Raw genomic sequence first — 14,806 nt, forward strand, 5'->3', positions numbered from 1 at the left:
AATTATATCGATGTGTCCAAGAACTCTTATCTTCAATATATAAACATTAAAATGAATGAGTGCAACTTTATTAAAAAAACACATCCTGCTTCAGCTATTTGCAATTCTAGAGTTTACATAACAAAAGGAAAAAATAGTCATCTTTTGCTTTCCCCACCCAAAGCTTTACTTACAGAAAGTATACAAATGAATTCAAGGTCTAGAGACACAACTGTTTAATGAGCTACTCTAATTCAATTAGCTCTTTGGAAAGGAATAAAAGAAAGGAATAAAGTTGTTCATTCACTCTTCTAATTTAATACGCTGCATAAATGGGATAAGAGACTGGTTAGCCAGGATTTCTGCTCATTCTGAGGTCACTATGTATTCTAGCGTAGTCCTGCATATAATTAATATAACACACCTCCCTGTTTAATCCAATCCCCTGGGTTCTACTTTGTTGAACCTTTGTTTTTTATCACAGCTGTGAAATACAGTAACACAACTTCATTATCTAAGGACTTTGATGAATAATCATAAATGTATTATTTAAATGTTTTAAGAGGTATCACTTAAGTTTGTGAACTGTATATAGAGAGTTTCAATTAATGTTGCCACTTTCAAACAAAGTTAGAAAAACTTTTGATTACTAAAATATTATATTCTGATTTTTAAGAGTGTGTCTTCAGTAATAATTTAAAATAATTAACTCAATACATCTAAGCATCAAGGTGAGTTGGCAAATGTTGGTGTTCTAGAATTAAAGAATGCTCTTGCTCAAAACTGTTATTACTGTTATTAATCTATTTAGCTAAAAATTTCTCAAAAAAAAAAAAAAAATGTCTAGAAGCCCTAATGACTAACATCCAGTCTTCACTGCCCTCCAGACTGCAAATTTTAAACACAAAGTCTACATAAGATTTATAATGCAATCTCTGTTCAACATAGCAGGCTACTGGAAATAATGGAACATCAAAAGAATAACACGATGTTGGGAATTTATATGTGTTGATGTGCACACCAATTCACATGAGCTGCAGAATAAATTTTCTTCAATCATGCTTTCATCCTGTCCCTATAAAACAAAACTTGCTGGGTTCCTACTTCTGGAAGCATAACAACTAAACTTTTCTGCAGACCAGGACATCTATATGTACCATTTACTCTGTCACGGCAGTATCCTCTTTCTGTCTTATGTTAGTCATGATGCACAGCCCAATGTGTACTCCTCCTCCACTTACCTGAATATTACCCATCTTTACAGGCCACAGTGGATTTCCTCCTTTACCACTTAATATTCCAAGGTCTACCCTTCTCAGCTCTCACTACTATAGTATGAACCACAGCACTTAGACTCCGATTTAATTTTCTTTTTTAATTTTTCAGTTTAAAGTGTTCTTCCAATTATTCCTTCTTCTCTCCTCTCATCACATGGACTCAAATGGAGCAACCACTTCTCATGATTTAATTACTCTGATTTTTTTCCTATTTTTCATCAAATTCTCATCAAGTATTTACTGAGTATGTTATTTATATCTTATATTGTACTATTTGTATTGTTTTGAAGGCCATAAAAGACATAATTGCATAACCTACATTATATAATAATGCAATGTATCCTATTATAAAGAGGAAACCAAGCTATCACTTGAAAACATTCTGTTTTCTGCTATTCAAGGACTGCCCAAGCCACAGGACCTCCTCCACAGAGGCAGTTACTCACTGAGAGCAGTTTGGCTGCAGATGGCTCACTGTAGCTGACATCTTTAGCTGTGCATATTAATGCACAATTTATTTTGGCTAAAAACAGGGCACTAACATTCCTCAGAAATGTGATGACATGCTTAGCAACTTGGGCAACAGTTTAGTTTAAAACGGTCCATCCAGAAGTGGGAAGGATACTTTCTCTCTGAAAGTGTGTAGATTACAAATTTCTGCTGCATAATTCAGTAACCATTACCAAACCTCATGAAATATACACTAAACATAAAATGTTCTCCTTCTTAAAGCATAATGATGTTCAGCAAACACTAACATATGCAAATCCTAAAAAAAAATCAGATCAATTAAAAAAAGCACAGTTTGGGGAACCTGGGTTGGTTAAGCATCAGACTTTGGCTCAGGTCATGATCCCACGGCTTGTGAGTTCAAGCCCCGCATGGGGCTCTCTGCTGTCAGCGCGAAGCTGGCTTTGGAATTTCTGTCTCCCTCTCTCCCTGCCCCTCCCCCACTCGTGCTCACTCTCTGTCTCTCTCTCAAAAATAAACAAACATTAAAAAAAAAAGCATAGTTTAATGTTTGTCAGTGCAGTCCAAAACAAGAAAACCACTTTCACCAAGCAAAACTTAAAAAATTATTATACTACACAGACATGAAAATATATTTGTACTCTATTACAGTCACACAGAGAGGAGAATCCCTAATCAGTCAAGTGAACTTACATAACACTATGCATTAACATTTCTAAACGGTCTCTCATATGGCAAATTCCAACTTTTAGAACTTTAATGATTAACATACACCTTGAGCTATCACACAGTTTTGAAGCCTGTGATACAATAATTCAAATTAGGCTATGTCTGCAAACAGCTTGTTGAATTGTCCTCTTATTTCATGTAAAAATGAAGATATAAATTCCATTAGTAAAAAGAACCAAAGGTCACATAAACATTGTGAACGCATTATACATGCCGAAAGCTATGTATCTTTTTTTTGTTTATTGCTACATATCTTTTTTTTTAAGCTTATTTATTTTTGACAGAGAGAGAGCGTGCACACTCACAAGCATGTGTGCAAGTGGGGGAGGGGCAGAGAGAAAGAGAGAACTTGGGGCTTGAACTAATGTGAGATCATGACCTGAGCAGAGGTCAAGAGTCAGGCACTTAACTGTGCCACCCAGGCACCCTTCAAAGCTACAGATCTTTAATTCAGTCAGATGCTCACTGGAATTAAGATAATCATTTGTACATTGAGTTGGAAAGGAAAAAAAATACTTTTTCAAAAAATATACTAAATGCTTAAAGTATATTAAATTTTTGTAAAAAACAACAAAATTTCATGAGTATTTTAGCCTCGTTTAAGCTTTCTGTGAGTGGGAGCCACTTATAACTTGTATTTATTCAAATTTTATGTAGTTGTACGTATGCCCATTTTCAAGAATGTCTTTAAGGAAACTCTTATTTTATTTTGTCATATTCTATTGTATTTTTAACATTTATTTAAGTAATCTCTACATCCAAGGTAGGGCTCAAACTCACAACCCTGAGATCAAGAATCACACACTCCTCCGAATGAGCCTGCCAGATACCCCAGAAAGTGTGATTTTAAAATTACACTTAATAACCTTTATATTATTTTCAATTTTTTGTAGACTCCATCCACATTTTTCATTACCATTTATTTCCTTATGACCACTTTTTAAATCCTTCTTCTGTGACGTTTAAAAACATAAATTTATACATTAAAATTTTTCCGAACATTTGTAACTACAGAATTCCCAATCACATATTCACATTATAATGCCTACCACTGACTTATTTTCTTTTGTTGAAGCAGAAATCTGCTCTTATGAGTTGTTCCATGAATTCTACTGAAAATTCTAACTTTGCTGAACAAATGATACAAATGTCATATCTCCATCAATTGTTTTACAACTGATTTTTAAAATCTGTATTTTTGATTAAAGAAAAACATAGAAAAAGTGGTTAGTCGTTTTATATTCAGGTGAGACTGGATCTTATCTATATAAACTTCATTATATTCTATTCTACAAACAAGTTTCCATCCTCACTTGCTAAATTATCACCCCTCCTTTTAGACTCTGAGTTCAGTTCTTGACACTGAAAAAAGTTATCAACTTCATCATCTATATTTTCAAAATCTAACAGAGTGGCTAGCGAAGAGTAGAGCTCACAGTTTTCTTAAAGAACAAAAAGAACTCAGCAGTATAAAGCTCTGGTTTGAGCAACAGTGAGTAGGAAGGTATAAAACCACTGTTCTTGGACCTCAGTTTTGTTTACACTAAATTCCAAAAATAAACTGCCGCCAAGTAAATTTTTTTTTAACTTTAAGAATATGTAAAATTTACACACATGCACACATTCTTTCTTTAACCTACAAATTTAAGGAGTGGTCTATTTAAAGAGAACATGGTCTCTTATAAAAAATGATGCTAAATTTGGGGTCAGCAGATCTAAGTTCTTGTATGGGATTCACTACTAAGTAATTTTGTGACCATATAAGTCACCTCAAGTCCCTAACTTCATTTTATCACTGACAAATGGAGTTAACAACGATGACACTATCCCTACTTACCTTTCAGAATTTTTATAAAGATTCACAATAATGATGATAATAAAAAAATGTTTATCTATTAGTTTCAATTTCAAAGCACTTCCACTTATATTGCCAAATGTGATTTTTTACTTTATGAATATTTTTAGATCTAAGAAAACTAAATATTCAGAAAAATAGAATGGCCTGATCAAACCATACATCAAGTAAGCAGCCGAGCTAGGGTTCATATGCACACTTTTCAAGTCTAAAATCCCATACTGCTTCCAGTTTTCCAAAGGGCCATCTGATGGTTAATTTATAAAGAAACACTGAAGATTTCAAATGACTTTACAATATGAGTTCTGATTGCTTTACTCTCTTTAGTCACCCTTAAAATGTGAATACCACCTTATTAAAAGAGCATTAAGTGACAAAAATCATATAGAGATCCTAGTGCACAGTCTGAAATGCAGTGTTCAAACTAAGATCTCTCCTTTCTGCGACCAAAGACCTATCTCCCTTTTTTACTAAAGGAAGAAAAAGGCAAGAAGCACTGTTTATGGGAAAGCTGTTTCTCCTTTATCAAAGGTAACTACAACAACTTCAAAGTAAATTCAGAGGAATATCAGCAAAAATACGTACGTGTGAGGGGCAAAGCTAGGAGGACATCCCAGATCTTCTGATGCCTTACTGATGCACTTGATGTGGGCACTACTTTAAGGAAAATAATTATAAACTTCTACCAGACTATTTACATCTTTATCTTCAAGGCACTATCTTTGACATATTTGCAAGGAAGAGCTCATTTTAATCTAAGCTAATTAAGATATGGAAGGGGAGCAAGTGTTAGATATGTTTTCTCAAGGGATGTGAACAATGAGCAAGTTAACCCAGCACTTTATTAAGTTTACTGATCCAGTAAATGATTTTGTGTAGGTGTGGGTATCTGCTTTCACAACAGAACATCTGTCCTTACCAAGTTATATATATCATCATACCAGGGCAATAATATGTAACAACAGCCTTAGTAGATATTATAAAAGCCAAAAGCTGGATACGCAGAAAGTCACCTGAAACATCTAGTCATTTAAGAGCTGAAAATGAAAAAAACAAAAAAAGGCTTTGATGCTAATGACTAAACTTAATGGGTAGAGCATGAGAAATATTTATTTTATACAGGGAACATCCAAGTCATGAGAAAGACGTTGCAAATTGAAGCATATCAAAAAATGAGAGCTAAATAAATATGGTGTCTGTAGACATATTTAAGTAATATAGAGCTTTAAATGATTGGGTATTTCTATTCATTTAAATTCATTAGAAAACTATTTTAAAGGAAGATAAATTCTGTTAAAATCAAGATATCCTTTACTTAAATCCTATTAATGATACCATATGGATTGTCAGAGAATAGCAAAAAAAAAAAAAAAAAAAAAAAAGTCCTTTAACTTCAGAATATAAGAACCTTATATTTAGCATCAATAGCATCTATTTCCCTTCACTGGATTCACATAAAAATGCTGTCAGTTACAGGCACCTGGGTGGCTCAGTTGGGGAAGCCTCCAACTCTTGATTTCAGCTCAAGTCATGATCTCACCATCATGAGATCAAACCCCATGTCAGGCTCTGTGCTGACCATGGAACCTGCTTAAGATTCTTTCTCTCTCTCCCTCTCTCTCTCTCTCTCTCAAAATAAAACAAATGAACAAACAACAACAACAACAACAACAACAAAAAACAGTGTCAGTTAAAGCATACACGGCTGTGACTAAGAATGTATTAAAAACTGACCAAATTTCCCATTACAGGCATAAGGCCCTTCAGGTCACCATTGTTATTTAGAACCCCAAATTCCTGGCACTTCATCTAGTAAAATGCTCACGCTGAAGATGTAAAAATCAAGAATCTAAATCCTTTATTCATTCTGACGCATCATATAAATTGTTCCACCAATCATTTGATGAATGAGGGTTTTTTTAAGTGTTAATTGTAACATGAATTTACAAGGTTAAAAAAAAAGTACAAAAAAGGTATGACATTAAAGGTAAAACCTTCTCTCTCTACCACCAAGTCTAACTCTCCAGAATCAGTGTTAAGTTTTGCTTTGATTTTTTCTTGTGGTTGCCATTATAGTATCAAATAAGTTTTGATCTATAAATTTAAAATATTATGAATTTTTACCTTACTACAGAAGCTACAGTTCTTCAAGACAACCTTATATTACCACTACTTTAGGACTGTCTTAAGCAATCTCCAAGAAATTATGTTTAATGAACTATCTATTTTTAACACACAATAAAATAAGGCATAACTTTTTCAGTTTGATTTCTGTATCATGTAATATCATCTCACATTCTACCACCATTTTGTAATCACATTTTCCATCCATTCTTTTTATTTTCCATTTTAATAAAAGAACTTCCTCTACTGATTATGATGTATGTATAGATAGGTACACATGTACATATAGACAGAGAGAGAGGTGATAACTTGCCTGCATTCTTTCATGTGTTAACACATTCTTAAGTGCCCTCACACTCTCTCCCGATATCTTGCCGAGGTACAGAATTCATCTTATCATCCTATCTAGAAACTTAAAGAAAGTGCTCCCTATCTACTGTCTTCTATGCTGATTATGAGGATTGTAGCTGTTTGATTTCTCATCTTTTTTTTGTAGATGATATCATTTTTCTCTGTGGAAGCCTTTCCGGTTTTCTCCTTATCTTTGGAAATCTGATATTTTACCAGGATACACCTATCAGTCATTTTATTAATTTTGCATGGCCAGTGGGTAGGCCTTTACATTCTGAAGACTTCAATCTTTCTTTACCTCAGAGAAATTTCTTCTGGAGCTTATCTCCACCATCTTGATTCTTTCTTTCTGTAACTCCTATTAGAGTTCTTTGATACACTCTCCATGATTTTTAATATTTCTCTTAGGGCCCCAGATCCCCCAGAGTTATAAATAACCACCTCCCCAAAATGTCTACAACTCCATTGGCAGGCATCCAGAAACAGCCCCACACCGGAGATAAAATGCCCATTCTCCAGTCTCTATATTACTACAGGAAGTAGTAAAGAGGAAAATCTCAGAGTTCTATACCTTCCTAGGTGCATTCCCCACTCTTTCCTTCCTTAACCATTCCAAAATCCAAGCTTTCGCTACAACTATATACACAAATTAAACCTTTAGTCACTATTAAAAATACCAGATTCCCAAGTTATCTATCAGTTTCAAGCCTCTAATCCTTCAATGGGAATGAGGGAACTCTCACCACCCAACCCCTCCCACCCATGGTCCAGGCTATAACCTTCTGCTACTTCATTTCTCTCAATAACATTTATCACCAGCTGTCACGCTATATATTTTATGTGTTTATCACTCTTAGAATACACACTGCATGAGGAGAGAATTTCTGTGTACTGTGTTCACTCTTAGATGCCCAAAGTCTAGAACGGTGCCTGAAACACAGTAAGGGTTCGGTAAGTAGTTGCCTAATTTTTTAAATTGCTCTACAATCTGGAAAAATCTTAGGCCTTTTCCAGACCATCAAGTGGGCCCAGTGAAATTTGAGCGTGCTAATTATTTATGGAATATTCTCTTAAACAGTTCTTAAGAATAGTAAGAATTTTTATAAGTTGTTTATATGTCCCGAATGAATGCTCTTCTAGGAGGTCACGTGTTTTTTCTTTTGTTTTGTTTTTCACTGTTTCACCTGTGTCCTTCATGTGGTATCACTGCTAAAATGTCAAGTTAAGTCTCTTCAAGCCTGTCATTTACAGTGAATGTCTCCATTATTTACTAGGTAATCATCAAAGGTTTTTCTGTGTGTGTGGACAGTTCTGCCTCTCCATTCATCCTCTCCTTTAAAGGAGAGGATATGGGACAACAGAGGGTCAGTGTGCAAGTAAGGACAGCTTTACAGGACAGTAACAGATCAGAGTGGTTGACTCACAGTTGAGTAATGTTTTATTTGTTTTCGCCTTTAAATTATTCCATTGTGCAAGAATGGCATTACTTCTAATTCTCTTCCAAAGTCCCTAGTTTTCTCATGAGGGGCCATTAGGCAGCTCATCCCTTCATTTGGAGAATTCTTTGGCTTTGGCTCGAGGGAAAGAAAAATAAAGACTCTCCCTACCGTCTTCCCATTGGAGATTAGGAAAGAGTCCACTAGTCATATTTGTTCCTACTGCAATTCTTTAATTTGTTGTTTGATCACTACCCATAGCCCATCACTGCTTTCTATATTTGTTCATTCCTAGCTTAGAGCCTAGAGAGCTTCCCTGAGGAAGCCACTTGTTTGATGGTTTCCTTGGTTCTTTTTCTGTCATCATCTTCCCATTTTCTATCTTCTAGAAATTCAACATGCCAACTTATACTGCTGGTGGTCTTTCCTAACTTCTGGAAAGACCTTTTAAAAAGTGAGACCTTTGGAGATAGGAGGCGAACTTACGTGTGCCCAGTGTTCCTTTTTAAGAGGAACTGTGTTGTCGACTTTACTTAGAACTTGAGGTGAGAAGACCTCTGTGCTAAATCAGCAAGCAACTAAGAGGAGAATATCACCTTTTCTAAACATTCTTCCAGCTACTCTACCATCAGGAAGCTCTTAACAGGTTTTCTTTCTCCACAGGCTCCAGCCTCCTGACATTTGGCAGAGCTCTACTCCTTCCCACTAGTTCTTAACACATTTTCCACATTTCCGCCCTTAGTTTCTCTCACCAGTAACAGAAGATGCAGCCATCCTATCCACCTCAAAGAGGTGTCCAGTTAAGTCATTTTGCCAACCTAAAGAACTTGCACCATTTTTTGTTTTGTTTTGCTTTAATAAATGGAGGGAATTTATATGCAGGTCTAGGTGTGTGTGTTTTCGGGATTTTTTTGTTTTGCTTTTGTTTTGTTTTTTAGCTCTGGAAATATGGCCATGTTTTTGTTCAATAAAATACCTGGTATCATCCAAGAGACTGATTAACCTATGGTCCATTATGATCAAAAATAAATATGACCAAAAAAAGCACCTTAACTAACATTTGGTTCATTATTAACATACTGAAAAATGACAAGTCATTTCATAGATTACAAAATTTGACAAGAGCCAGGAGAATTTTCAGACACGAGGGACAAGTCTTTAAATTTCTCCCTAAATCTTGCCCCAGGCTATGTATCAAAAGATATCTAGTATATGAACAATAAAAACAATGAGAAAAAGTGCTTTTGTTGCTATGTAGAAAGCAAATGTTCAGTTTCTGTGTCAGAAAGGAAGCCCAAAGAGAGAGCCTGCATTGTTGAGGTTTATTCCATTAATGGACTGGTAAGAAAAGATAGCTATAAACTCCTCTTGGCATCAAAAGTTTAGGCTTAGAGCCAGTAGATTCTTAACGTTTATTTGGAGCAGCACACATTTTGACAGTCACCAGAGTCGATGGTTTAAATACCATCCTCTTCACATAGATATTTGAGCTAAGGTATGTGTGTGTGTGTATGACAGGAGTAGGAGAAAGCTCACAAGTCTAGTTAAGGAAGTCAAATCCCCTTCCCTAAAGCTTGCTGTCAGAGTGATGATACCTCTCCAGTCCTTCCTCCCCAGATCAGTATCCATTTAAGAGCCAGGATGTTCATAAGCACATATTGTCATAATTCTGATACATTGGTAATAAAAAATATCAGAGAAATCCTCCTAGTCTTTTCAAGAAGTGATACAAGACAGCAGTATTCTATTTAATCCACAGACTACAAAAGTAATAATACTGAGAGTTACTTGCATACTCAAACTTGAAAATAGTAAATCAATGTAAATTAAAGAATTAAAGAACATCCCGCCTCTGTCCCTGTCCTGCATAGAAAAACTGTCTACTCAGTCTGAATATTTGAGGGCAATGTGACCCAGAGCATTACATCCTCTTCAGAAGATTCAGAAAAGTTCACTTCCTCATGGATCCATAGAACAGCTCAGAAATGGTGATTGTTCCCAAAATTTCATCTATCTTATTATCTCTTGAAATAGAAGCTCCCAGACTCTCTCCAGAGGTCTAATTTCTCAACTCTAAACCCCTTGATAATTCAGGAGTGAGGAACTGCCCATTTGGTGGACAGAATTAGGAAAGATGCCTTCTTAAAAGAGTTCAGAATTAGTAGCTCAGTCGGTTAAGTGTCCGACTTCAGCTCAGGTTAATGATATCATGGTTCGTGGGTCTGAGCCCCATGTCGGGCTCTGTGCTGACAGCTAGGAGCCTAGAGCCTGCTTCGGATTCTGTGTCTCCCTCTTTCTCTGACTCTCTCTCTCTCTCTCTCTCTCTCAAAAATAAAAACAAACATTAAAAAGAAATTAAGAGTTTAGAATTAGAACTCAGATGACATTTTTACTTATGGGGGGAAAATAAAGTTGAAAGAAATGTCAAGATAAATCAAATAATCAAATGGCTCTTGATTGCTACCTCAGAACCCAACAACTTATGATATTGTATCCAAGTATTAAAAAAAAAAAAAGGTGAGAGTACACTTTAAAAGTTAAATCTTATCCACATTGCATTATATTGTAACTTTAAAAGCACTTAATGCATTTAAAAATACCTTATCATACAAATGTTCAGATAATCCTAATAATCCAATGTGTTGGGCAGAGAATAGATTATTATATTCATTTTTCAAATGGCATCCTTGCTACAGAAAGTTTAAATGATTTGCCCAAGTTCATCTCAACAATAATGGGAATGCGTTCCTTTAATGAGCTAGTGAGGTAGACCTGCCCTCATAGTCCCAACTCCTTTTATAAGTGTCTATATTCCTGCTATTCTTCACATTTCCAACTCAAATTCTTCTGTTTTCATAAAGATCATTATGATACCCAAACCTCACCCCACCCCCACGACTGATAGTGATGTTTTCTTCCTCTGACCTCATAGCACTTTATCTCTGCTTCTACCATAAATAAATATATTGGGAATCAGGAGATTCGGTTTGAATTCTGCTTGGTTATTTACTGCCATGAAGATCCTAACAAGTAACCACAGTAACCACTTGAACACTAGTTTTCTCACTATTAGAAAAGAGAAAACTATAGTACAGATAATATATGCCCATGGAATTTTTTGGAAATTTAAGTTTGATTAAACCAGTAGGAAAGAACTATGTTAAATGTAAAGCCCAACACAAAGTTACTTTTCATATACATATATTTCTTTTTTATATCCACTTTTATTTCCCCTATTTTATTTCCTGGAAGAAAGACTCCATATCCAGTGAATACTTGATTGCGTCACAGCACTCATTGGTGCTTCACAAGAAGCATTTGATACAAACTTCTAAAATGAATGAATGATCAAATGTATGACTACATTAATCAAGTAAGTTTCGTAAAGCAGCATGTTCATCACCACCTGCTAAACGTTGAAGGCCAAAATCTGACTTCAACTTCTCTCCAATCTCATTGTCTATTTTCCCCCACCACGTCAGCCAACCTAGATTTACCTCTGATTCCTTAAATACACCGTAAATTTTTCTGGCTCTAGGTCTTGGACCAAATTATCATCCCCTTTCACGTCCTTTATCTGTTGGAATAGTATCCATCCTTACAAACCTAGCTCAAATGCCATTTTCTCCATGAAGCTTTCCTTAATCTCACTCACTAGAAATGACGCTTCCTATTCCACAGTATTTGTTCATCTCTCATTGCTCTTATCATGTGACCACATATTACGTTTCCTTGTACATATATTATCTAACCTAATACTCTGATTCTGTTATGATCAGCCTTATGTTTTAGTTATCTTTATATCCTGCCAAACCTATATTAAAATGTCTTCCATATAACAGGTACTCAAATAATATACGTGGCTTCAAAGTCCAACTGCATGTTTCTGCTTTATAAATTGGCAAATGACATTTTATGAAATGATCATCCATTGCTTTAAGTCATTATTACTGTACATTCCTATCAATGTCATATAGTACGAGCAGAAAGAGATCTTCATTAAAATTTTAAAAGCTACCAACATATAAACAAACTTCTTATAATCCAATTTCTGCTATAATTTGAAAGCAGCATGTTCTTATTAATTGCAATGTTATCATTAAAAATGGCCTATCTGGGGGTGCCTGGGTGGCTCAGTTGGTTGGGTGTCCAACTTCGGTTCAGGTCATGATCTATGAGCCCCACATTTGGCTTTGTGCTGACAGCTCAGAGCCTGGAGCCTGCTTTGGATTCGGTGTCTCATTCTCTCTGCCCCTCCCCCACTTGTGCTCTGTCTCTCTCTGTCTCTCAAAAATAAATAAATGTAAAAAAAAATTTTTTAATGGCTTATCTGGAAAGTTGAGGTAGTCAATATGACTTTGGGATAAGAAGAACAAATGATACTTTAGAAAAAAACCAGGGGCACCTGGGTGGCGCAGTCGGTTAAGCGTCCGACTTCAGCCAGGTCACGATCTCGCGGTCCGTGAGTTCGAGCCCCACGTCAGGCTCTGGGCTGATGGCTCGGAGCCTGGAGCCTGTTTCCGATTCTGTGTCTCCCTCTCTCTCTGCCCCTCCCCCGTTCATGCTCTGTCTCTCTCTGTCCCAAAAATAAATTAAAAAAAAAAAACGTTGAAAAAGAAAAAAAAAAAAAAATTAAAAAAAAAAAAAAAGAAAAAAGAAAAAAACCAGAAGTTGGCACATTTTTAATTTACATCATTTTTATCTCTCCTTGGCAGCAAACATCCCAACTAATCTAACAGCTACCAACGATCATCAATGCTGTTATTATTGTAACATAGACTTCATTTATAACAAGGGTACACAAGTTTTCTCTCTCGGGGATATTTAAATCACACAATCCTTCATCGCCTGCTGTCAGCTCCTTCCTGGGCTGTTCGCAGACATAATGTACACATAAGCCACTAACAGCTGTCCTCCAGACAAACTAAGTGATTTCTGCACCTTCTCATCGGGTGGGAGCCACCAGATTTCTTTTAAAAATGTATTCTTCTGGCCTCTCTGTTGTCACTTATCTCATTATGTCACCTTCCCTGTATTATTTCTTCACTCCAGAGAATTTCTGAGTGGTTTTTTGTTGTTGCTGTTTTGTGTTTTGTTTGTTTTGTGTTTGTTTGTTGCTGTTTGGGGCTTTTGTCCTTCTCCCTGAATGTCCCCAAATCTCCACCTATCAAAATCTGATTTTATCCAGGGCCTTTAAGTGCTAGGTTAACATTAACTGAATTTTTGAGAATTATTTTTCTGTCCTCAATCAGAGTAAACAATGATGAACAATCATTTGTCACTACTGGCCCCTTTATGATTTGATAGTCAGGAAGGCATACCCAAAGACTTAAAAATATAAAATATGATCCTTCTGAGAATACACCCATCAATGTTGAACCTGCTCTTAGGACTTCTTCATTTTACGAACTGACTTATGCTGTTATTAATGACTCTCAACTAATAAGTGAAACATTACTTCATAAGGTATATCAAAATCACTGGCAGGAAAAGGAGAGGTATAGTTTGGAAAAGTGTACTTAATTTTATATTAAAATTGTATTTATGGGGCTCCTGGGTGGCTCAGTCAGTTAAATGTCTGACTTCAGCTCAGTTCATGATCTCACGGCTTGAGTTCAAGCCCCACATCAGGTTCTATGCTGACAGCTCAGAGCCTGGAGCCTGTTTCAGATTCTGTGTCTCCCTGTCTCTCTGTCCCTCCCCCACTCACGCTCTGTCCCTCTCTCAAAAATAAACATTAAAAAAATGTTTAAAATTGTATTTATAATGGGAAAACATGGTCCACTTTTTTCGCAGCACAGAAATGATCCCAGTTAAGAGTACCATAATTTTGGAAGGCAGGAGTATGAATTTAAAAGTTAAAGTAATTATCACTGTATGGTAAGTAATAATAAATAGTGTGGATCTTACAGAGTGCAATGAGTATATGCTCAGCATCTTTGATTTCATTTTGACTTTATATGCCAAAGTTATCAGAAATTGTGGCAGCATTTTGGGCTTATTATTGGAGAAAATGGCTTAAAACTTTTTTTTTTCTAAATTTACAATTAGAGAAGAAAAAGAGAAAGGAAGGAAGGAGAGGGAGAAAGAAAGGACAAGAGAAAAATAATGCCATCCTATCATACCAGTGATAAACCAAACACCATTTGTGTAAGCAATGATAATGGTTTAAGAGCATGAACACAATAAATAAACACACTCACCTCGGTTAAATGAGGATTGGGATTAAAACCACACAGGCTACACACAGTGGTTTGACACTCAGTGCATGTGTTAAAATTGGCCTTTTCTGGAACATGCAACAGAAGTTCAGTGGTATTGCAAAGAGGACAGATGGTTTTAGAGAGGCCTTGTCCTGGAGTCTGGGCTGCACACGGAGCAGTGGATGGCTGCAGAAGTTTCCCAGCTTCTGTTTGGCTTACTGGTTTTGTAGATGGCTGAGCTGAAGGCTTTGCCGGGCCTGGCTGTTGAGGTGGGGGCTTTGCCGGGCCAGGCTGTTGAGGTGGGGGCTTTGCCGGGCCGGGCTGCTGAGAAGGCGGCTTTGCCGGGCCAGGCTGCTGAGGAGGGGGCTTTGCCGGGCCAGG

At 36.2% G+C, this 14,806-nt stretch overlaps 1 protein-coding gene across 1 annotated transcript in view; it reads right to left on the reverse strand.

Moving 5' to 3' along the window:
* The window catches only part of PCLO (piccolo presynaptic cytomatrix protein), a 424,370-nt gene that overhangs the window by 401,556 nt on the left and 8,008 nt on the right, over window positions 1–14,806 (reverse strand). Inside the window, exon 2 of the mRNA XM_049641366.1 lies at window positions 14,426–14,806. This exon is cut by the window's right edge and continues 1,207 nt beyond it. Within this exon, the coding sequence (XP_049497323.1) occupies window positions 14,426–14,806 (381 nt within the window). The remainder of the gene's footprint in view (window positions 1–14,425) is intronic.

Source organism: Panthera uncia, chromosome A2, assembly GCF_023721935.1.
Source record: "Panthera uncia isolate 11264 chromosome A2, Puncia_PCG_1.0, whole genome shotgun sequence".
NCBI classification, from domain to species: domain Eukaryota; kingdom Metazoa; phylum Chordata; class Mammalia; order Carnivora; family Felidae; genus Panthera; species Panthera uncia.